At 39.6% G+C, this 26,478-nt stretch overlaps 1 protein-coding gene across 4 annotated transcripts in view; it reads left to right on the top strand.

The window, feature by feature from the left end:
* cacna1c (calcium channel, voltage-dependent, L type, alpha 1C subunit) overlaps positions 1 to 26,478 on the top strand; it is a 128,834-nt gene that overhangs the window by 427 nt on the left and 101,929 nt on the right. For all 4 annotated transcript variants that reach the window (XM_027272375.1, XM_027272378.1, XM_027272376.1 and 1 more), the window contains exon 2: positions 5,564 to 5,669. In XM_027272375.1, coding sequence (XP_027128176.1) covers positions 5,564 to 5,669 — 106 coding nt within the window. The remainder of the gene's footprint in view (positions 1 to 5,563; positions 5,670 to 26,478) is intronic.

Raw genomic sequence — 26,478 nt, 5'->3', positions numbered from 1 at the left:
GCCTAAAGGAATCCTGACCAGAATATTTCCTCTTAAGTTTTTAGAGTCACATGTTTTGCTCTAGTTTGCCAGGCAGGGACATTCAAATCAGACAGATGAAGGAAGTGGATGAGAATGAACAGTCACTGTTGGAGAAATAACAATGCAAAAGGTTTGCCTTAAATGGAGTAAGATATGCAGGTAGAAAAAAATGACATGGAGAAGAATAAGGGGAGGAAAGGAGGGCATAAGCAATGCAGGACATAAACAGGTTACACTTCCTCTTAAACATTCTCTCGTCTCACTGTGAATCTCTGCTCACTTCTTTTAATCCTTTCTCCCCTTCCTCTGTCTGTCCTCTCCCTTTCCCCCTTTCCCTCTTTCATCTTACATTCTCACAGGAGGATAAAACAAATTGTGTCATTTTCAACCCTCCTTCACACCTCTCCCCAGCATGTGTCTCTCCCCCAGCTTTTTCTAACTGCATTCATCCTCTTTCCCCCAGGTCCATCCATGCCTCTGTTCCTCCTTTGCTTCCCCTACCCTCCCTCTCTCATTTATTATCCATCTCTCCCCCTCTCTGTCCATCCAAATCCTTTTATTCCTGCTGTTCCACCACCCGTCCTTCCTGTCTACCCTTCTTCTCCTTTTTTTTTCTTTTTTTTAAGCTGCAGAACATAATGACTTGGTTTTCCCTCAGGGGTGAGATAGAGGGAGAAAGGGAGAGAGACAGAAATGGTCAGTGTCACAGTCAAAGTGATCTATAATAGGAGAGGGTCCACATGAGCATGAACTCAGCAAGAGCACAGTCACACATCGTCCTGAGAGGGAGCGAAGGAGAAGAAGAGGAGGGGTTGGGGAAATGTGAAGGGCAGGGATGTGGGCAGGACATGGATGCCGACAGGAGAGATGATGGAGCTGAGTAACTGGGAGGGAGGGATAGAGGGGAAAATGGGAAAGGTAAACAAGGAAAATGACAGAGCAAGGGGAGGGCAAATAATGAGTGAGGAGAGGAGAGAAGCAGAAGGCAGAGCGAACAGAGAGCAAAGAGAAGATGAGTTAGAAGCGATAAATCAGAATTTATAACATTGTGGACTATAATGTTTGTTACACCACACATAGGTGCTAAAGTACTTACATGCATATTGGAAGCACCAGGAATGATTTATGATTTAATGTCACATTTAATGTAAATTTTCAACAAGTGACTTGTAATTGGGCTTTCAAGGAAATACATTTTTGTCTGTTGACAAGATTTCACTCACAATTCTTTGTGACGTTCTTATAATCATGTATATTTGAAGAACTACAAAATTACTGTGATCAATCTGTTCCTGCAGTTGTTTTGATGGCTTAACGCAGTTTAATATGAAAAGCTAGGCTGTTGAGTCCACCATGGAGTGTATTTTTTCATGCATATCACTCCAGCCATAGACATGTTTTCCTAAAAAAAGTACTCCAAATTTCATGGGAACAGTAACCTTCCTTTGTGCAGTACAGCAGTGCATACAGGCAAATCACCTGTATTTGTAGTAATTATTAAAAGTCAAAATGTCGACCTTTAGATATCCTGCCCAGCTGTGCTTATGTTGTAAAAAGAAAAAAGGAAAGCGATGAAAAAAGCATGTCTAAAGCCTCAGGGTCACCGGAACAATTTCACCCAATGACTGATGAGCAATCAGATCATTACCCACAATTCCCAGCATCATTCATTTAAACGGCTCTGAAGGGAGGGAAGAGAGAGACAGCGTTACAGAGAGAGAAAGGTAGATGATTGAAGGAAAGACGAGAGAAGAAGCTCTAAAGAAGGCTTTTAGGGAGAGTGGGAGACGAGAAATAGAGGGGGAAGTAAACAGGTTGGAGTCTGGAGCGAAAACAACAAAACAAAAAACAAAATATAGATGAAACAAACAAAGCAAAATTGCAGTTAATTTTGTCCTTTGTTGGTCTCAAAAATCATCATCCAACTGTCAGTCTTTCTGCCCGCTCGTCTATCTAAACGTTCTACTTTGTCCTTCATACCTGCAGCGTGGGCCTGATTAAATGCAGCCCTTGAACATTAGTCTGTGGGTGACTTTGTGCTCTGTACTGAATGCATTTGTTCTGTGCATGTGTCTAGATATGCATTCACGTGTTGCTTTTATACTATAGCCTTTTGTGTGTGTGTGTGTGTATGTGTGTGTTTGTGTGTGTGTCCTGTATTCTGTGAGTACCTCTGTCTCTAGAGATAGCAGATCCAAAATCTTCCTCTCTTCCTCCTCTGTTACCATGACAACAGCTGCTGCTCTCAACAGGTCGATGGGGGCCCATCTGAGCTCACGCATAATCCACATGCATGCAAACACACACTTAGATCAGAGAACAACACACATAAACACTGTTGAAGAGCACACACATGCTTACACATGAATGATAAAGGACTGAAACACACACACGCAGAGACACAGCATTTTCACATGCGGTGTAATTACAGCATTTAAGCATTACTTGCACACTGCAAGGTCAGTGTGAGAGACAAGGAGAGAGCAGGGGCAAGTGGACGTCAAACTACTATGCTGTCTATATGAAATCACACTAAGTGGTTGTTTTGAAAAGATGTCATTGAGTTCATTCACACACAAACACACACACATAGACACACACACATTTTCAGCTCAACCAGGGAAGGAGAAAAATATTCTCAGCATAACATATTACGTCTGCTCTCCTAGATAATATCAGTATATCTTCTAGTATATCTTTCTTATTTGGGGTTTTCAAGATAAGAGAGTATTTGTGTTATTTCATGGTTGCATGTGGGGCAACCGCTGAATGCAGAGTAATTTAGAGAATAAAAGCACCCCGGTGTGACAATTTGTCATAAGCATGTACAGTTCTTTCTAAAATGCCTCAGACAGTTGCACCCTGGTGAATACTACATCATGTTAGCCATGAAACCTGCTGAGCTAACTGACTGCTAATTTCAAGTTTGTTTCATTTGTTGCTGTTTTGTTAGAGCTTTCAGAGTCAGTCCCCACAATTAACTTTGGGCAAAATCCTTACCACTAATATTTCTTTGCTCCTATGCAGTTAAAAATGGATATTTGCTGTTGTTACCTGAATAATGCACTGCAAATTAATAATAGACTTTGTACTTGGTTTCTTCATTCAGACCCCCAGAATTTCCTCCAAGTGCTGTTTTACTCTCAACACCAGACCAAACAGCAGATTTATTATCATGTTGATGGAAGAAGACCTCAAGGGTTTTTTTTTTAAATTATGGGTCAGGAAGCCAAAATGAGTCACAGGCCTGTTTTTCTGTGGCCTCTTACATGTCTGGAGAGTGTTTTAATGAGCCCCTGGTACAAGGGTGAGTGATTAACATTGATGCATTTTGGTCCCATGCTGAATGAGCGGAATGATCTTGTGGTCGATGATGTTCACGGGTCAATCCTTAATCCAAACATAAACTTAGTATTAGCCCCACCATAAAAAAGCTTAAGATTTTTTTTCTCCCTCTCACTCTTTCTGTGTCTGCAGGGCTATTCCTAAAACAGTAGTTAAGGCTCTAAAATGAATAGCAGCTCTGTTTCTGGAGGGGCCACACACAACAAGATTGCTGGTGTGATTATAGGTAGTAAAAGATTGTTCAAATTGTTAGGTTCACTTCTTATTTCAACTGAATCTTGGTTATTTATTTGTCAAGACAGTTCAGTCACTCTTCTACTATACAAGCCTGTTGTGAATCATTCTGGTTCATTTCAAAATACTATGTGTGCACCAGTAGAAATGTGTGCGTGTACTAAGAAAGGTATTGCAGATGGGCCTTTATTTTGGTCTAGACTGCCTCAACCCCTTAAAGTCATGGTCTTGTCTTGGTCTCACTGCTCTCAAGTTTATTTTATTCAGTTTTATTGCACAGATTTTATCTCATGAAGTAGATGAAGTTCTCTTCTCTTCTCTTCTCTTCTCTTCTCTTCTCTTTTCTTCTCTTCTTAGAAATTGTTTGTCTTTTAGCTGCCATAAAAACCTTCATTTGTAGTAGGTAACCAGTATCAAATTGATTAAACTTACAGCAAATGTAAAGTATTGCTCCTTTGCAAATAAAAATAACTTTGTCAATGTTGGCAATATACACTTAGTGCAGACTATTATCCCTAGCAAAGTGAATGTATTCATCTTTCCAGGCAGGCAGCCATTAGCTATTCTTTTTACTTCAATGTGAAACTTTACCCTGCAGACAATTCTCAGTAGCTTTAGATATTTATAGTAATCCATCACTGAGAACATCATGTAATTGTAATGTAATTTGGTCACTTTCTCAAGTACTACTCCTAACTCCCTCTGTTGCTCTTGGCAGGGTGTAGAGTGTATGCCCCCGATGGTGTTTTTGAAGTCTTGTTATACTCAGATCTGTTGTTCTCTGCACCCGTTGCTATAGTGTAGCAACAAGGCCATGGTCCTCCATTGACTTCCCACCTGCTAAAACGGCCAGTTGTGTTGGATTCAGTGCAGCAAGTAATTAAACATTATTCTCAAGCTTGGAGAGCCTGCATTCATGTTTTATTGTAATGTGTTGAACATGTATGTCAGCTATAAGTGGACATTTGTTTGTCTTTTGGATTTGAGGATCTGAAGGTGCATGTCATCATTACATCACTGTTTACGTTATACTACATGATCAGGAGTCTAGATTAATTTGACATGTAGTTCGGAGGGAAGAGAGAAGGGGAGAGGAAGGAAGGAAGGAAGGAAGGAAGGAATGGAAGAAGAAAGCAGAGGGAGAGCAAAGGAGGTGGAGCGAGGTGACAGCAGTGGCAGTTAGTAATTGTGTTGATGAAGACCAGACCTCCTTTATCTCTCCTTCACATTCTCTCCCTCCCTCTCGTTCCACTCTCCTTTCTCTCTCACTTTGTATCTCTCTCTGTCTCTCTCTCTCTCTCTCTCTGAGGCCAAAAATAATGAGGTCACTCCCCTCTCAAGGACCGTTCCATATAAAAACTCTCTCCTCTCTCTCATTCCCTCTCACGCTCACTCTTTCTCTGTCCACATCCCGTCTTTCATGCGACAGGTCTGCTCCTCGCCGCACCCATATTAGGGCATGCACTGTCTCTCTCACCCCCCTTGCACACACAAAGAGGTTCCTAAGTGACCCACTATGTCTTATTGTTAACGAAAAGGCAAACTCAACAGCTTTGATCTCTGCCATTGTGTACACTGCTTGTGCACTCTGCTATGTGTGTATATACCTCTGCTTATGTAAGGATGTATTAGCTTGTTTAAAAATTCCTCGTTGTTGAAATAACATGCCCGATATGAAACTTTTTCTGTTCTGGAAGGCCAGAAGTCAGTGCCTGTATTATTTTGTACTGTGTACTAGAGGATTTCATGGATCATTGACGACCTACCTGAACCTGATGTGCATTGAGTCATATTTAAAAAGGTACCCCAATTATAATAATAAGGGACCACATGATCAGAGCTGAATGTCCAGTTAGATTGACACAGGTATCAGACCAAGTTAAGCCTTTACTCTGTAAATGCCTCTACACTTCTGTTTTGTGTACTCTGTTCTGGTTTGCGTATTCCTTAACCCTCCTCTCAGACCATTTGAGATCATCATCCTGATGACCATTTTTGCCAACTGTGTGGCCTTAGCTGTCTACATCCCCTTCCCTGAGGATGATTCGAACGCCACCAACTCCAACCTGGTAAGTAATCTGCGGTACCTAAACTGCTTTACAGTTAAAAATATGCTCGCTTGATGTTTGGTCCAGTAGCTGCTGGTTTAAGTAACAGCTTGGTTCATTTTTTGTTGTGGAAAGACAGGGTTTCTTGGTTTTTGTTGATGTGGAGTTTCCTATGTAGATGTATTATCGTGACTCATATTTTGTTAGGTGTGCGGTTAATTTATGAAACATTTCATCAGGAGATTTTTATGTTAATTAGCGATATCAAGCAGCATGTCATTTACACATTTCCAGCTGATTCCACTAAGTGTGTGATTTGCTGCCATGTATCTAAAAGGAAGGAGTGGGGGTTGCTGTGTGACACTGTGACTGGTTTATGAAGATGAAAGACAAGAAGGGTGGAGTGAAAAGAGTGAAAGGCAAATAGCTGAAAGGAACAGGAAAACATGATAAAACATTTTTTTGCCGTTATCATTGATGGTTTGGATATAACAAAGTTGTTGATTATAATGTTCCCTTTTGAAACCAGAAAAAAAGTTTCAGTTATTTTGACTGAGGAATCTTGAGTGAGTATCAAATAAATCCATGTGAGTGGATCTGATCAAAGGCAAAGCATAATTTTCTTGTGGTCAACAGAAATTTTTTGGCTTAAGAGAAAATATTTGTTTTGATTGAGGAATTGCGAGCTCTTATTGTGGACTGACTCAAGTTGTTTTGATTGAAGACTGATTTTGCGGTTGCTAAAATGTCATCTAGTCTAATGTACTAAATGTGGTATAATTTGATAAAGTAAAACAAAAATGTCTTGCAAAACAAAGACATCTGTTTGAAAACTCAGTTTTTCTGACTGCTTCTTGCCAAACCTCTTATGTAATTACCTTAACCTGGCTGCTCACCAGAGTATGAGTATGTGTGTAAAGCAGTGTGTTTATATAAATCAATATCCATCTATCCATTAGCTATACCCGGTTATCCTTAAGGGCTGCAAGGAGGGCTGGATACAATCCCAGCTCACACTGGGTGAGAGGCAGCGTACAAGCTCACACAATCACACGGCTATAAATCAGTATGATTTCATCTGTACAATTTACGTGTGTTTGTCAGCTTGCAGATGTGTCTAATCCCTCAGAGGCCATGTAACATCTGTCACTGTGTTGTTCTTTCTTTGTACCTTCTCTTCTTTCTAAGAATGATTTTGTCACATGATTTTTAGATTTCAGATTGAGAGTGAGTGCAACTTCATATGTTAACATGTCAAGTCCATACATGGTCTAATTGATGAATTTTTAGTATTGTCATATGTTCTGAATAAGAAAACTTTTAGAGGATCCAGCAGTCACATGATCATCTGTTGTTGCTCTTGTCTGTTCATAAAGTTACCTTGGGCTTACTGTACATTTGTGAATGGAGAAATCACATTTCTTTTATCGTGTCTCCTTTAATGATATAGTGTCAGAGCAGGTATATGAGTCAGTGGAAGAGTAAATAGGACTGAGGGAGGACAGCTGTTTTCATCCTTTTAATCTGTATCCATCACCCACTCTCTCTGCCCTCGCTGTATCTCCCTCTGAATTCTGTAGGAGTCATACATACAGCAATTACAGTACTTTTCCTTTAGCAGAGCCAATGTGCATTCATGTCAGTGAGAGCTAATGACTAAGCCAGCAAAGAGTCAATTCTATGCAATTCAGAACTTAAAATGCACCACAAGATACGTCTTAAAAGCTTTGACTTCCCGGATCAGTAGTCCCCAATGAAAGCAGGTATCACAACTGTTTAAGACTGTAACACAAAGGGAATGTTTAAATAAATATTTTTTTCATCTAATATAAGACAAATCATTGCATTTAAGAAGAAGAAAAATATTGCTCAGTGTTCACTAGACAGTCCAGACTGGATAATAGTAGTGAGTCTCTCAATGTCTGTCACTGTCGGTCTCTGTCGGTGTCTGTCAACACAGTGAGGAGAATTTTAATGCTACTCTCTTTGCCATTTGGAAACAGTATACAGCATCAAGCATTGGCATGCAGGCACACACACACACACACACTTTCGTTAGAAGTTTGGCATCTTAAATGAACCTATTTTCAGGTCTTCTATTCTTGTGTTCTTGTTTCTTGAGTTATTTGGGATCCTACTGGTGACCCCCCATAGTTAAAGAAAAGATACAAAACACACATTTCACACACACACACAGACAAAAACACATGCACACACACACACAACCTACTCACCACCACCACAGCTGTGGTCAATTAGTTTTATAACCTTCTGACAGACAGGAAGCAGTGTGCAGATGGACCAGCGGCTTAAATATATGGTTGAACCATGTGTCTGTGTGTGTGTGTGTGTGTGTGTGTGTGTGTGTGTGTGTGGGGGTGTGTGAAAATAAGGCTTTTGAGCATCCATTGTAAGATTAAACATTACTGATTGCTTAAGATAATGTATTTAATTTCAAACTGAAATATCAACATCAATAACTCTGGCAGCCTCATAATGTGTCCCATCTCACAGTTCAAATTGTAGCTCTATATAGATATACAGTTTGTATCTCAAACATAGTCAGACTTATTTTGAGCCCATCAGTGTGGAGACTTTTCTCCTTTGTGCTCAGGATGATTACATCACATGATATGAGATAAATGCCTCTGAAGTGCATTTGAAATATGTTTACATTCTGGTTGTAATATGCACTGATTGACTTTATTCGATTATTTTATTGTGTTTGAAAGACAAAACTACGGCTGCCAAAATCCATATTACTTCCCACTGGTTTACCTTCCTCATTGTATTGACATCTTAGGAATTTAGATGATGAGCTGACCACATGCACATTTGGGGCGAGTGAACCTGTGACCTTATCAAAAATGATTCTTCTACTATTAGTTATGTCTTTCAGTGTCACCTTTGCATTGCAGTGCTGGAGGACTCTCATTAAATATAATATGGGTTTGAGCCACAGGAGGGTTTTAAATATTTCCTGCATCAAAGCTGTTATAATGCAGCTCACCCTGAGCTCTTTGTGTTGTGTCTTGCTGAGTGTTGCTGCCATTTGTTTGTTGTTTTTTTGTCATTTGGGGTGACACATTGTGCTTTTGTTTGCTCACACACAGAGTCTTTATTTCTTTCCATTTTGCTATTTTTGTCATGTACAAATAAACTACAGACTTTTTGTGAAGTAAAAGTTAAAAACAGCTGCATCATGACTGTGGCTCAGTATCCTGATGATGCTCTTTATATTTACCCCTGACCCTGTGTGTGATCGAGCCTGAGTTTTAGAATCAATATGGCATCCCCTCTCTAGATTTGCACAAGTCTTTCTTATGTAATACCAGAGATCTGTCGTATTGCTTCCAGTACAAGATTTCTATTTCTGTCTGCATCCCATAATGTGCAGCCTTGTCTCCTTGACGACATGCCCAATAATAGCAGCGGGAGAGGTTGTCATGGATATGGTAACCGTAGTGATGCTCCTCTTCTGTCCTTGGTTACAGAAGAAAGAAGGGTAGGAACCAAAGTGTGAGAAAGTCCCTTTTCTCAGGGAGGAAATATATGCTGCACCTTCAGACCAGTTCTGTTCAGAAACAACATTTTTATTTAAGAAATAAAAAATAGATGAATTTTATTAAACTGGAATTCTCTCATGTTCTACTCTGTTTTTCTCTCCATTTTTCTCTTTAATCACCTTCTTCCTCTTTCTCCATCCCTCCATATAATCAGATCAATATGGATATTTTCAGATTGACAGAATAATGTTGTCATAATCAAGCAATTAGCTAATCAATACACCTGATTAGAAGCTGATTGATGGAGAGACAAGAACATGCACACGTGCATGTGTACACACAATGACACACTTTTGACAATAAATCCCATAAGCAATAATGAGGCTTAATAGGATTCACAGGTACTGAGGTCTGAGATAATGTTGGTGTGATACTGCAGGTGCGCCCATTTACATATAGCTGATTTACTTCATTTCTACATTGTGTGCATACATACTGTATGTACAGTGTCAGCCATGTTTGCACGTCCTTCATGAATGTATGTTTTCAGTTCATGGTTGTTCACGGTCATTAGTGTGTAATGAGGTGTGTGTGTGTGTGTGTGTGTGTATCAGAGGTAGGTGACAGAGTGTTTAGTGGTAGATGAATTAGGTCCTGGCTCTGCAGTAGGCATATGAAACAATCACACTTTAAGTCAATGAATCACCTTTCAGAGGTTAATTGACCACATCACAACACACACACACACACACACACTCACATACTTCCTCTTCTCTTTCACTGTCTGATCTTTATGTTCTCCTTTCATACGCGGTAGAATGACTCATTTGTTCAAATGCCTATTTTTGCATTTTCTTGGCATGTCACCTTTTGTGGCTTTGTCAATATGAATGCCCTCTCTCAGTAGCAACCACAGATGGAGGGGGCATTGTTACACTATCACAAGACCTGCATTATTAAATATGAGGTTTATTTTGGGGGTACAAAGCATGTGACTTTAAGATAGGCAACTTTAGCCAGCACCCTGCCTCCTACACAACAGTCTATGCTGGTTTTAGTTGCTAAAGTTTCACTGGGCAGGTTAAAGCTGGGTGTACTCTTTCTTAATAATTGATTTCTCTGTTCTCCAAGGGATGTTTAGTTATACTGACAATGCTGGTCCCTTCAGACACAGGTGTACTTGTACTACAGTAATTTGACCCCCCTTGACTACACATATGTAACTAATTATACTGCTTCTAAAATCAATTGGCTGCACCAGTCATGACAATGTCAATGCCTATGCAAACAAGTATTTTATTTTTTAAATTTGCATTGAAGTTAGATAATTTTCTAGAGGGGTCTAGCTTCTTGTTTGTTGATATATAACGCAAACGTTTTGCTTACATGTATTTCTGGTTTTCTGAAGTGGCCGCTGTGTTTTCTCTTTGAATCCAATTTGTTGAATGTCATGAATTTCATGTAATAACCTGAGTTTACTTCCTTATAAATATTCCATTACCCATATATTGTTCCAAATCTTGTCTGGAGTCTGTCCTCCAGCCTCACTCTCCCTCTCCCCATCATTTCTGCTGTAGAGGATCAAGTTAACACGTTGTTCCTTTGGGTGCTACTCTGCTGGTTGCTAGGAGTGTCTATTTATAGATAGAGAGGAACGATCAGCATCTATCTGTACGTTCACTTATCTAAACAATGTTGGCCTGTGTTTTCTTGTGATGGTGATGTGTCTGTGTGTGTGTGTGTGTGTGTGTGTGTGTGTGTGCACACCTCTGAATAGTCACAGTGGAATGCGTCCACTCACCATGGATCCGGATAAGGATGTAGATCTTTGTGTCTGGTGGTGTATGTGTGGGTACCATGGAATTTGATGCATTTATGAGTATATTACATTTACCAATAGGATGAGTGTGACAGTGTGTGTGTTGTACATTAAACAGATAGAGATTAATATGATTCACTAGTGTATCATATCTGGTCTCAAGCACATTAGCGGGCCCCTCTGCACAGATGGGAAACTTCAAATCTCTTGCAAGGTTTCTGCAGTACAACAAGTTCCAACCATGCTGTAGCCTGGGGAGTCATTATCTGGAAATTAGAAATGCTGTTCCCCTTTTCAGCTCCCAGAGGAAACAAGGAATACCCCAGTTGCAATTTATGTTAGCGACATGGGTGCTTTCCAACTCCAAAGTTACTACTTCAGAGTGTTGTTTGATTTCTGCTCCATTGGTTCCATATTTTAGAGCCATTTTCTACCAATGCCTCACAGCTTCAGGGCTCCAGTGTAACAGAAAATGAACCTTAAACAGGTGTAGTTTCTCAGCTTTACCCGAAGAGCTTTCTCAGTCTCATCTTTTTAATTCTCCAATTTTTATGGCGTCTGAAAGTCTGAAATGTCACAAATATATAATGGGAATCAGGAATGACTCCATCAGCAGGGCTTAATTGCGTAAATAGGCCTTGAATTGATTAGTATTGGGTGGGTTGTTATTGTTCTTTTGTGTCTTCTATATTTATGTTTTTATCTACTGGTGAAAGACTGTTGGTAATATCCTAATTCATGAGGCATAATGGCCATGAAGCCACATGGAAGAGCTAATGGCCTGTGGTTTTCATGTTACAGGAAACCTGTAGCCACTACTGAATCACTGTACAGCGAATCTGAATTAGTGTATTTATTGAGGTGTTCGTATTGTATGTTGTATTGTGAGTTATTTGTCCTTTTTTGTGCCAGTTAATATTGAAACTGAAGTTTTTGTCCCTCACTCTTTTTTTTTGTAACTAATTTCATTGGCATGGCTGTTAAATGGAAGCAAAATGACTAAAAGCGTAACATTCTGTTTGCTGCCTTGGTGTTATCACTGTATGATTGTTTTGGTTTGAAAATATATAATAGCAAAAAACTGTTATTCCTTGTTGTCTCAGGCGGTGCCTCCTTCCCTTCCTCCTTCAGTCAGGGCCCTTCTCTTCTCTCCCTCGCTCTTCTCCTCCACCTAATAAAAGTGAAAGATAAAGACTCTAAATGATGGCAGCTGTGGCACCACATTCATTACAACGCCATTTCCTCTTCCCTCTCTCCTCCTCCCTTGCTTTTTAATAGTCCCATTTTGGTGATAAAGATAGGGAGATTTCCACACAAACCTCCTGACCTCTCCCTCTTTCTTCTCTTTTGCTTCCTTTCATCGCATACATTTTTTCTTTCTCCAAAGAATGTAATTTTTATGTGTATGTATGTGTCTGCCAGTCCAAACTAAAAACAGAATATCAGTATTTTTAGGGTTTTGTGAGAACACTGTCCCAGGCATGAGTCCCATGATTTTTGAGCAGATCTCTGGAAATTGTCCCATGTTTACGCCAAACCTGCATACCAGACCACTGTGATTTCTGAGCCTATGTTTGTACTGTATGTATTTGTGTGTGGGAGGACATATATAGGATCTCAGGATATGCATGTGGATTCGTGTGAAGCCACATTGGTATTCAGCACAGGATTTGGCAAACTGTTCATGTTAAATTAGGTAAAATGAGCCTTATGAAATTAAAATAAAGTTTCCCTAATGCGGACGCCGAGGCAAGAATTATTAACATTACATAACTGTCTCAAAGAGGCTAGTAATGCTGAGGTGAATTTTTAATCATTTGTATGAAGCTCCAGATGTGCCAGTGGTAAAGGCAAGAGAGACAGTTAGGGAGAGAAAGAGGAGAAGGAGATGGAGCAGGATATTTTTACTGAGCTAAAAGTGTCCACCTCTGCCTCACATCGACCCACATTACTGATCCCACAGAGCACACAGAGAGAAAGACAGAGTAATGTCTCTGTCCATCACTGAAACTCAAAGTTTTCAATGTAACCTTTCCACAGGAAGCGATGTCAGTCGTAATGTCCCCATTTCAGTTACAAACATTCTCTTCATACAATAGAAGTGTTTCTGTTGCAAGCCAATCCGAAAGATAACACTTGTCTGTGTTAACTGTGCATATGGCAACATAGATGACAAGTAGCGATAAGGTTAACTAGTCCATGAAACAGCATAAAGTCAAATAACGAGTGAGGTCATTAGGGTTAGTTTTTAATTTAATTTTAAGTGTACATTTTGGAAAGGTCCTTGGGAAAAATTTGCATTTGACCCATCTTAACTATTTAGGAGCAATGGGCAGCCACAGCACTCCCTTTGGCCAAGGACAACAGCAAGATTACCATCACTGGCAGCCTCTGCATGACTTTGTTCTTTATTTTACATTTCATAAAACTAAGCCGAGACCTGTCGGATTTCTGTATGGCACAAAATAAGATAAAGTGCTAGCTGTAGCACTATTTGCACTTTTTTTTTTAACAGTCACTGCTTTCAAAGCTTTTCAGAATACCAGAATGTACAAACAAGTGAAATCTGAGCTAAATATATACAGTGATGCCATCACTGGCCTCCCAGTATTGTACAGCAAACATTAGAGCCATGGCAACAAAGGTAATGGAGGTGCACAGTAGATCTCTGGACAAATTAGGGTGGCAAACAGGTGTAATGTGTGTGTATGTGTCTTCATCATTCCAGACTAATATTTGACCAGCCATAAAAGCCCTTATGACATCACCAAAGGAGCAAAGCAAACTGCACAGCAGCTACTTTCAGCAAAAATCCCCCCAGCAGTCAATCTCTGCTGGGCTTAATGCAAAACCTGTTTGATTTCTTTAGTACTAAAAACTACTCAGGTGCACAAATTGATATTTGGAAGTTACAGGATGAAGCAGACTTGACAATAATAGACTGATGCGCAATATTAAATTGTTGTCGCTGTGACGTTTGAATTAGTGGTCCTGCAGTAACGCTCCTGCTTCTTAGAGACCTGAGAATGAAGAAAAATGCTTAATATCCCATCCAGTGCAGAAGAAGCCTCAGCCTTGCCTGCTCACTGAATTAATAGGTGATGCTGTGTTGCAGTGTGTACTGATTCTGTTAGGAGAACAAGCAGTCATGTTGGTGTGGTATTCACTGACATTTAGCCATCTGGTCTGGGATCTGGCAGACACTTGCTCTCTATCCCTCTCTGTCTCCCTCTTATATAGAACTACACAAAGACACACACACACATAAGGTGATGGTTCACATATACATCCTGGGTTGAAACTCGAGCTGTTTATAAGGCGTGTCACTACGATGATACAAAACCGTGTGTGTGCGTGTATGTACCTGCATGCTTGCTAATGTGGTTTGTGTGTTTTGCCTGCATCATCAAAGGCCTGGGTTCCCATAGAAACAGATGTTTCCATTTTCTTCCTTGGTGGCAACATGTGACAGACCGTTTTCTGTGTGATATATATTCTGTGATACACCCTCAAAGTACAACATAAGGACACATTTTTTTAAATAAATAGAGTAATGAGGTGAATCCAGGTAAGGGCCTTATCCTTTTATTGATCACCATCATTAAATCCATAGCAACCACAAAGGAGATGTAGATAAAGAGAAGCACAGGATTTTATAGCTTTCCGATAATTGAGATGTGAATTGTAAAGAAGTCCTTTATATTTTGTACATTCACCATTTAGGCCCACCTGACACAGTCAGCAGCTCCAATGTTTGTTTTACTCTTGCGATGAGTCATTTACAGTGTAATAGTGAATTCACATCAATGTGAACATCTGCTTGCTTTTGCTTCTGGGTATTTATCGTTCATTGTTGAAAGGCTGGTGGGAGGCAGATTGGTCATGATCAATAGAGTGGCCTTGTTAATACTGTAAAGTGCTGTTTCCACTCATATCTATCCACGGAAAACTGTTTTTAATTTTCAGATTTTCAGACTTTCCTGAAAAGATTTTTTTCAGTACAGACAATGAAAGAAAGCCGGTGATTGCGAGAAATACATTTAATAGTTAGAGAGACAGTTAACTTGGAAAACAGAAATTATTGTACAATATCATTAGTTTATTATTATCATTAGTATTATTATTAGTTACTGTATTTTTTACCTGGAAATGCACATCTTTGTGTCTAAAAACTTGAAATTGGTAAAAAGTTTTATAAGCAACTTTTGGCAACTGTTGGATCACAAATGTGGATGCTGAGCTTTTTCTTCATTTCTTTATTTATGTTACAACTGACTTTATTAATTGAGACTACAACAAAATACTAAATCAAGTTGACACTGATGTGAACAGGATGTCATCCAACATCCTCCTGAGTTTGAATGATAGTTTGTATGAAATAGCAGAGTCCAGAGTCCAAATACTGTACAGTATGAAAAATGCTCTTTATAGTCTCTTTATAGTTTAGTTTGTTTGCTCAGGTTTAATGTTATACAGCCACACTAAGTTAACGTTGCAACATGCACTACATGGTTTTTGTGCCAGTGACAGTATCTGGATCACTGACCATAGCGATTATCTCTCATTCCCAACTATTGGTTCTCTCCTCTGTCTTTCTCTCTCATCACCTTTCTCTTTCCTGTTCTCCCGCTTTGTAGGACATCTATCAGGTGTGTGTGTGTATGTGTGTGTGTGTGTGTGTGTGTGTGTGACAGCGACCTCCCTCTGCTACACCCCCCGCACCCTGCCGCTCCTGGGAGGTGACCCAGTTTCCCATGATCCAATGCGGCTGCTTCTGCTGCGTCGTTGCCGTAGCGATATTGCGTGGTCCTTTAATGCCGACTGTGACTGCGCCATGAATAATGGATAGTTAGAGTGACAGAGTATTAGAGAGAGGAGGTGAGAGAGGGGGAAGGATGGGAGAGGCGATAGAAAAGTAACAATAAAGGAGGGAAATAGTCAAATTATGGAATGTGGACAGAGGGTGTAAAGTGTTATAGAAATGGAGGAATGGAGAAAAGTGAGAGGGAAAAAGACGAGAGAGAGACGAGAAAAAAGAGCGAGAGATGGGGAGAAAAGATAGAAGAGATGAAGTGAGAGTATCAGAGAACTGGAGGGATAGAGCGGGACAGAGGAAATATGAAGAGTCTGTGCAGCTGTTACAGCTACAGTCAATTCAATTTGGTGTTTGCACATATTTAAATTTGATTAACGATCCCATTTAAAGGCCCTTTTGGAAAAAACATGACTTCATGCTGCACAATGGGGTGGAACGAACTTGACCAGTAACATTATCACAAATTTTCACCATCAGATCAGAGATAATGATAACATTTCATGGGACTGTGCTTTAAACTTGTCAGTGATCTCTAGTGGACAAACTGAGCAGTAGCAAGACTGTATTAAAATCATCGACCATAAAGATGCAAATGGATGTATTAGCCAGAATGTCACTCAGAGGTTTCTGAAGAGCCGTACTAAGGCTCAGAATGTGGTGGCAGTCCTGCCTCTGCTGCCTCCCGACTAATCTAAAAATGGGCAAAGACGTGGATCTTGGGTGGAGCTGAGGTGGGCTGAATGAAGCCTGGTTGCTAAAACAAGCCTTCTGGAACAGCACCCACCTGTCAATCAAAGCAGCCATGCTCTTAACTATACATAACTTTAAATCTTCATATAATGAGCTGGCTAGTTATATAAAGATTCCCCCCTACTATAATGAATGAGTAACTTAGCTATAGAGAGCGAAACCCAGGAGCTTATAGAGATTGACTCCTTTTGTTGCCAGCTCCAAGTGGCCACAGAGGTTAGCACTTGGTCCAAGTTATCTGAAATATAATGTATTTTTTTTATTTCTAGTTACTTATCGGCCAATAGGATCTATCTGGGCTAAGTTATTATTAGTGGTGCCAGGCCAATTTATTAGCTCTGGTTTTGATGAGTAAATGTGTACATGTGTTTTCCATTGTGAATTAAATTTAATGAAAGATAATATAGTCATTTTTACATGAAATTAAAGTTTATGAAAAAAAATCCATAGCAAGCAAAAACCTAAAAAAAAAGGTAATACAAATACAAATTTCGCATCTGATGTTAAAATGTTCTCATTAGATCCATCAACAGTAATTATTTGATTAAGTTAAGAAAGACTAAACTGCTATAAACCACCATTAAATGATCATATTGAGTGAAAATGTTGAGATGAAAATAATAATAAGGCAACAATGTTCTCATTTCTAATAAAGCAAAAACTATTGCCTAAGTCAAAAGAACATACTATTTATCATAAATTGACTTTTTCACCTGCCCTTCAGTGTCTGGTCATACAGGTACAAGTGGTCGTGTAGTTCAGTTTCTTTAAAGCTGAAGGTCAGACATACAGGTGAAAGAGGACTCTGTACAGTCCGCAAGTCAAACAAGTAACATGGCACTAAAGGCTTAGGGACACACTGTGTTTAAAGTGTATGTGTCTGTGTGAATGTCTTTGTGTAGGTGTGTGTGTGAGTGTGTGCTTTTGTGCAGCTTGTAGTTAATCTCTGTTAGTGCTGACTGCAGCACACACCTGTTGAGTAGCACTTTAGCTGTCACACACAAATGCACACATAGAGTCTTTCTCTGGAGCAGACATACACACAGGGGCATGTAGAGGTGGCCGGCACCCATTACCTTTCTGCCAGAGCTGTCAATCCTCAGGCTGGCATTGAGTTTGTACAGCAGTGGGTTCAAACACACACAGACATGCACAGCAAACACTCTCTCTCTCATTGGCTGCTGTGAATCACATATTTTATTTAATCTTTAAAGCCCACACAGTCTTTTACTTCAAAGCAGGAAGTTAACACAGGCATGCATCCATTTGCATTAAAGACAAAAGTATAGCATGTAAGCAACCAGACATGCTCGCTTAACAGATGTTGTGGGAGCTCAAAACATGTCTTAGCCCCTAGTCTCTGTTTTCCTGTAGTTAATGTTCCAGTGTGTTAATTGTACAATCCTAAAGAGCCAGCTGTGAGGCTGTAATGACTGTCTTGTTTCAAACCAAGATCTCTATAAAGGAAGAGGGGATAGAGTGTCACTGTGAGGTGCGGGTTAACATGTGAGCTAAAGGTTGCAGGTTGTGTCCTCTTTCTGTGCGGTTCGGTTTCACATTGACCTCATCTGTCACCAGGGGATGTGTTTATAGACCTTACATTTTAGAACATTATTGTGTTTTTTCAATCACATGTCCTATAAACCATTCCAAATAAACATGTTTCCCTCTCAGAAAAGCCATGGTCATTTCATAAATAGCAGGCCCATTTTATGTCCTGTAAAGATTATAAAAGGTTGCACTAACGACTACTTTTGTTATCTATTAATCTGGTGTCTATTCATTTTTCCATTTATTGATTGATTATCCCATGAAATTTTAGAAAATAGAGATAAAATACCTGTTGCATTTTATCCAGAACCTTCAAAATTCTTATTTTGTCTGACCAGTGGTGCACACAAAGATATTTACTTCATATTAAGTAGAAAATCAGTTTCAAAAGTGATTTACGGTTTACATGAAAAATGTTGGCCATGTTATGTTATTCTACTTGTACAATTTCACGCCTGCAAATTGCAAAGAAGGTTGGGTGTTTTACAGTGCTCTTTCATGGGTCACAGGTATTACATTTGTTTTGAGCAGTGAGACGGGAAGAATTAGCTGAAGGATCAAGTACTTCATGTTGCAAACTGCAGCTTGTATGATCTGGTCAATTCCCTTCCCACTAGAATCAAGGTATGGATGACATTTTTATTTGATAAACTACTAATCTTAAATTAGTTAATTGCTAATGCCATATGCAATTCATGATCTACACATTCACCATCTACAACCAGACCTTAATGTCTTCAGCACCATATTGTGCCGCACACACAAACACAGTCTACATACTGTATCTTCACACACACACACACACACATACACACACACACACACACACACACACACACACACACACACATTTACAGCACATGGTTCAGAAGGTTAGGCAGCACATGGCTCCACATGTTAACTATTACCCTTTACTATTAGTCTCACCAAGTCTGCTTAACAAGGACTTTGATCTGTGTGGGGTAGACAGACAGACAGACAGACAGAGACAAACAGACAGACAGACTATATTAGCACAATGTCATTGTGCTATATTAACTTTTATACTGATTGCTAACCTGAGATCTGGCATTCCAAGCAGATTAAGGATTGTGGTGCATACTGTGTGGTTCATACAGCAGCGCCACACACAGTACATTTAGTATAAGACCTCAGAGCTAACATAAATAAATTTTGCAAACATTTGTCCAGAGTATCCATGTCCGGTCTGTGGTCCGTTTTAACGAGCTACTGCCTCATGTCTTTGAAGCGGTCTGTTTTCTCAGTTCGTTTTGTTGCTTTATGGTGAATCTCTCTCTTCTTTCTTCTGTAGTTATAAAAGGATACAGATTGTTTCACAGCAATAATGACTTGGCAGTGAGTTTCAAGCCAAACTTTTAGGTTGCCAGGCAACTCGAGCGACACCGGTGACTGTATATGGACATTTCTGCTTTTGTCTTTGCTTTCAACTTTACTTGTCACTGAGACTCTTTCTTTCTTCTTTCTCACATTTCTTTAACTGCAGTCCGGTGTTTTCTGTATCTACACATTGTTGACCTTGTTTCCTTCTCGCAACGTTGTCTTTCCATCTCGTACACTCTTTTTGTCCAAACTGTGAGCTTGTTAGCTGAAAGATGGGGTGATAAGGGCACAGCATGGATGGAGGGAGATCAAAATGGATGAAAGTGAAGAAAGGAGTGTTGTACAGTGGAACTTTACAAGAGGACATACTGTACTCTAGTTATCACCCTTGGTCATGGACTATAGTTAGTCACTGCTGCTTAGCAACCTTTGCTCTTTCTGTGTCTTCTTCTCTCATAATAATGACACCAAAGAAACTGATTGGCTGTTTAATAATCCAAGTCTAAGTCTGTATGCATGTGTGGGAACGAGATAAATCAAAGGTATTGATACTATATACAGTTTTGCTGCATTCCTCTGCTTTTCTCCCCTATTTTTTTCTCCTCCATATAATTTTCTCTTGTAAAGCCCTTTACACATATTCTCCACTAATGAGTTTGTTTTGACTGAGAATTACTTTGGAAGTTAGGAATCCCGCAAAACTTTTTAATCCGTTCATGTACACAAGTTATAAATCACCTTTAGTAATATATGGACTCTTAACATTACTCATTAGTAAGGAACAGTTTGGCCATAACTTTTATCTAACATTGGAATATTTCTTTTTCCTGAAATCTCTGGCTTTAGAAATAGAAATACCGGTACTTTCTGGACTCTAATTTGTCACATTTTAATTGATTTAAATGAATGGGGGTTATGCCATAAATCAGCATCAAAGACAGCACTTTGGTCCTTTTATAGTATTATAAAAGTAATATTATAAAGGTTTACTTTAGGGCAAAACTAAAATGTATGCACTTTATGTATATGTGTAAATACTCAAACTTTCACTCAAAGCAAATGTTCAAATGGCATGAGAATGACAGTCTTGTAATGCAGCCAAACCGTTTGGTTTAATACAGCAACAACTACTGACTATTACTGACGTAGCTATGAAAGGAGATGTTTTCCCTACTAATTGTATGGCCATGGGGTAACAGGGTAATATGCACATGAAAGCATCCCCCTTCTCCTTCCTCTCCTCCTGCTCCTCTCTTTGCTTCTTATCTCTTTACTTCTCCTTCTCTTCCAGCCTCGCTCTTTCTGTGTCTGCTCCCTGATCTAATTAAAATGCCATCTTCAGTTCACTGGTGAGCCCCCTCCCTTATTCTCTCTCTGCTCTGCTGCAGTGTAAACACGCTGTGTCATATTAAAAGTCTGAATCCGCTGTGTCATGATTTGGAAGCTTAGCGGCTGATCCGCCATGTTTGACAATTTGACTGTGCCATGTTAGATGGCACTGTGGCAGGGATTTGGAAGATATGTTATGCTTTGCCATGCTTAGGGCCATAATTGCCACCATGGAATTGATCTGGAGGGGTGAGCAGATTTATGTTGAAGGCTGCAGCTATGGGTTTTATTTCCACTTCTAAGTGTGTAATTCTAATACTTGTCCTTTCTAAAATGGAGGTGGTTTTCAAAGATGAAGTAACCCAGACATAAAATGTCCATTCCAACTCCAACATATTTTGGATTTCTTGCATCTTAACAATCTCTCACTCCCTTCTGTCATTTCTCCTTCTTGCCCCAGTCTCTCCTGCCCAATTTAACCATACACACCCACACACTCATCTCACTCAAGTAAATGTGTACAGAAAAGTGTTCAAAGGAAAAGTCAACCAAGTTCATGACGGTGATGTCAGATTAACCCACACATACACAGACACACCACTCCTTAACCATCCCGTGTCGATCTGCTGATATCTCATCAGCTCCTAATGAAAGCCGACAGATTGACAGCGTGAAGCAGCACTCCAATTGGTCCAGAGCTGTGATGTAACCTTGACTATGTGTCACATACATTGTTGAATGAGTGTTAAACTCTAATCTAATTCTAATCTTCAGCGACCTCAAAGTCAGATTTAATTATGAACGCAAAGACTCACACACACAGATTGAAATGCACACCCACCCACACACAAAGGGACATACAGTATGATACTTCATGATCTCAAAACAGCATTCACCTTCTCAACTAAAGATGTATTCTAGCAGCACCAACATGCCAGCTCCCTAGCTTACTGTTGGCTCTACTGCACCATTTGGTCTCAGTGAGCATTGCTAACGAAGTGCGAAGCCATTTGTCAATGAACTGATGCTACAGTACAGTTACAGTTAGTTTTCTTTTTTCACAATGTGGACTGGATACAGTAACAGACATTGTAATTGGGGTGGCATCTTAAAAAAAATCTGTTACATGTTTTTGCACATGCTGTCTCACACCTCTGTCTAATTTTGTCTTTTCTGTCTCACTAATTTTTCTTGTTTTTCCTCCTCTCTCTAAGTGTCTCTCTCACTCTCTCTGTTGCTACCTGGCAACAAGCTGGTTTCCTTGGTGATAGAGCTTAGTAGCCTCACATTTGCAGAGATGGGGGTGTGTATGTGACAACTGGTACACACAGAGAGCATGCAGCAAACACATGCTTGTGCTTATGCACGCATACACATGCACTTTGAACACACACACACACACACACACACACACACACACACACAGACACTTATACGCCTATAGTCTCTGCTTAAACAAATGAATCCTTCAATAAGTTTACTTTTTTATACATTTTTGTTGCGAATATGTTCAAAACAAGGCCAAATGGGATAAATATGTTACAGGTATTAACAAAGTAAGTAACAACAATGAAAATTAAGAGTTATTTACGTTGAATAAAAGATACATAATGTGGCCAATGAGGCCCTTTCTTGTTTCAACATGACAATGCCCCTGAGCATAAAGCCAGGTCCTTAAAGAAAAATTTCCTATAGTTTGTTTTGGAAAAACTTGAACCTCGACCTGATCAAACACATAAGTCAAAATAAACCTTTTTTTCTTTTAATTCCGCTATTGAATCATGGATAAAACAACATGTTCTACCTCAAAGAGTTTTAATTTCTGCATAGGTTACAATGAGGGCAAGTGCGCAATATAACTAATCAAGGTGTATATAGCTGATGTGTGGATTCTGCCACCTGAAAGAGATCACATACAAAACTAAACAGGTGACTACATCATTTTTGTATGTGGTCTGTATGGATACATGTGTTGGTTTATCCAAAAAGCATTGATTTATCCATGATTGATAAAAGTTTATATGAATATATTTTGTGATCAGAATGTCTCAGATTTTTTTGACCTGATGTACTGTAGCATTTTCATTTTTTTTGCTACATTTGTGATGATATAATTTGAACACAGACTGGCTGAAATGTAAGCAAATCCCTGCAAGCAACTTCCAAGATTGTGTGGAGAGTCCTCCCAGTTGACTGAGTGATTATTATAACAGCATATTGATGGCAATTGTTTGAAATAAGATGTTTTATAGTTACATATGGAGGTAAAGTTTGAATTTCCACATATTTCTGGTCATGTAGTGTGCCACAAAAGTGCCACCATTGTTTTGCTTTTCTACTTCTGATGTCTAAATACTATACAGATTGTCCATCAGCAAGAGCAAACAGTGAATACTCTGAGTCGTTATGATATCATAACATTTTGAAGTCAAAACATATTCAACAAAGCAATACTGACCACCAGTAATATTTTCCGAGCTGTCTGTGTCATACAAAAACACATGATAAAATAATTGGTTATCATGGTAAAGTATGCTACCACTGTTTTTTCTAGCTATTGTGTGAATTCTGCTTATATGGTGTCTTTCTGGCTTCCTCTGCTCCCAGATTATGTCTCAGCACTGCCTCTTTATTCCACAGGAGCCAGGTTTATTTGTCAAATGAATTGCCAGAGAGGTGTGCTGCAAATTTTAGAAATTGTTAGTCTGTGTTTAAAGAACCATGAGAAATTATCTTCCTCTGTGACTTTCACACTCAAGTTTTAGGTTGTAGTCACAAGGGAGACAGATGGGCTGTGAAGGTTTGGCTACAGTGTGTCCGAGAGAGAAAAAGAGAGATGTTTATCAACTACTGAGCAGCTACACACATGCGTTCTCAAACGGTGGTGGTGCAGCTCTGTTCTGTTTACCATGTTTGGAGAAAGAAGGTGAACAAGTGACAAAAAGACTTGGAGAGAGAGAAAGAGCAAGAGAGAGTGTCCAGTGTTAAGATGACATTATGAGTCAAAAAAGGCAAAGAGAGGGTACAGACTAGAAGAGATCTTGTCTCTGTAAATTTCATAGCTTTTACATGTACATGTATTTGTATTCAGTCTAATTATTACATGCAATTTTGAACTTTTAATTAGCTAGTACAGACAGCTGTATTGTTGGCGCTTTATTAAAACATGTTGGTACAATATGATAATACCAGCCTCTACAGCTTTCCATAAGTGTCATTATCTTACACTGGCTACTCCTTCCACTGTAATTGTAATGTTTGACTTACTTGTCTGCTCTCCGCGTTAATTGGAGAGGCCTATTCATGTGAATCTGAAAGAGAAACATCATTACAAACCAAATTCAAAGCAAACAGGTTTTAATGTAGGTTGGGTAATATGTTGGAGATCAGTTACTTACAGGTCATATGAGCTGTTGCTAATTGCTAATGTTGATGAGAGTAACTTGATGGCAGGCCAAAATAAAAGTTGGCTGCCTGGTTAAAGTGCCCTCTGCACCCAGTGTCTGTAGTCAGCCAAGGATTTTTTATGAGGTAAAAGAAGCATTGCTATCCAACACTGTTGTGTTTTTGTAATCCACAACAACCACCACCACCAACAACAACAACCCTAACTGAGTGATGCATCTTCTTTCTAACTTTAGGAGGCCTTTGCAAATTAATGATATAAAACTATTTGTACTGTATTAATAACAGCTGTGAGTTGAACTGTTTGATGGGGATCAGGTGAGATTTGCGTGAGGGTGGCTTCGACTCTGAGTGGCCTCGTCTTCCACTGCTCGCTGCTTAACTGGTCCTCATATCACAGAGAGGCTAATTGGAGAGGAATTACCTCAACAAGTCTTAATGACATGCTAGCTACAGACACAGAGGGCTCTCTCCTTCAACAGTAATGAGTCAAACTCTCAACACCTCTTAGTGGCTTGCTCTCATGTACCTGCTTCCAAGTCAGATGAGGGGGTCTGTTAATCGCTCAAGAGAAGATGACAGAGTACTGTAGTTTATGGTAAAGATCAGGACAGAGAAGAATAGATTCAAAATCGTGGAGAAATTTTCATGTGATAATTATGTAACAGCCTTATATACTTGCTTTCGATGAGTACAATTAAGTGGAGCATTAAAAGACTCAAGCGATCACATAGTATGGCCATAAAACTTAGATTATAGGTTTACAGCATGTCAGTGAAGTGTAATCATGTCAGACAGATATAGAAGATATACTGTACAGTGAAAGCACAGACCACATACACAGACAACACACACCCTGTGTCTTTCTTTCTCAGTGGGTCACTGACCTTGGCAGAGAGGCTGGTATGATTGGCCATCTCCCTGTGGTCTGTGTGTCGCATGTGTGTGTTACGTGTGTGTGTTTGGCCTGCTCGGGCCTGTAGGCCATGTTGTTGCCCTAGCCTGGTGTTATAGTCCATCTGTCTAGGCTGCTAGCCAAACGGCCCTCTCTGCTCGCTCTCCAGTGATTTCATCATGATGGCTGTTAAAAGTGTCTGATAGAAATGATACAGCCCTCTGGTGGAAATCCACTCCTTAATTGACATATTCTCACTTGACCATGCAACATAGATCCTTGTCAAGTGAAGAACTGGATCAGAATATTTTTTGGGTAAGGTAAGATTAGTCATTCATTTTATAAATGAAAGAATAAATTCCCCTGTCGCCTCCAATCTGCAGTGTTAGATTATAGTTGGGCCTGGTGCAAGGGCTTCTCAATGGTAGTTGTAGAGCAAATGGAGAGCCTTTACTCATTGATTTTCTAACACATCTGAGGATTTCAAAAGATGGCTTTATATTAATGAGCCCTCTTCTCCTGTAGCCAGCCAGCCGCAACCTGTGAGCCACACAGAGGACTAGAACTGAATGAAGTTTAACCTTATCAGAGTGACTGCTTTTATACATTTAGAATCACAACACTAAACGTACCGTAGATTTGTTTTTATAAAGCATAATTCTTTTCACGAGTGCATGGTGAATTCAGTTGTCTGTGTTTGAAGATTTGCATGTGAAGATGTGACGCTTCTGTTTGATATGGTAGAGTTGTTTCGCACCTGAACCACTGGCCTGAATTTGCCTTTTGATGAGCATCAAAAAATACACACATACAGTACTCATTCATACGGTCTCTTTGGGGCTCTGATATGACCTCCTCCAGGTCCCTAAGTACTGTATACTTTGGCTGTAATGTACTGAGTTTGTATGTACAAAGTCATTCTGTATTCTAATCTACCAGGAATTAGGTTAAAGCCTTAGTTATACAGGGCTCACTAAATAGTTTGCTCTCTTTCATTCTCCTTAACACCAGTGTTGCAGTGTTTCTCAGTGTGCTGTTTGGTTTGCTTAATGATTCATCGCAGTGGCTGTGTGTCTGCATCAGACCCTTAACTCACAAGTCACAGAGCAAAGTTCACCATCATACTGGCAAACACAAACACAGGTAAAAGCACAGGGGGTTTGTCTACCTTTATTATGTGCAGACAATGTTTTCCTGGATACATTTGTGTTTTCCACCCAAATGATTTTTAAGATTTTTTATGCAAACTGGAACACAGGGCACTCAAACATGTAGATAACTGTATAAGCAAGATAAAGCTTTGAAGCGTCATCAGGACACACACATATGTTCACATACAGTACTCATTTATATTACACTTTCAAGTTTGTGTGCATGTGTGTCTTTTGAATGTGTGTATGCATGTGTGAGCCTGCTGT

This window comes from Larimichthys crocea, chromosome XX (assembly GCF_000972845.2).
Source record: "Larimichthys crocea isolate SSNF chromosome XX, L_crocea_2.0, whole genome shotgun sequence".
NCBI classification, from domain to species: domain Eukaryota; kingdom Metazoa; phylum Chordata; class Actinopteri; family Sciaenidae; genus Larimichthys; species Larimichthys crocea.
This window is presented reverse-complemented; position numbering and strand designations above follow the sequence as displayed.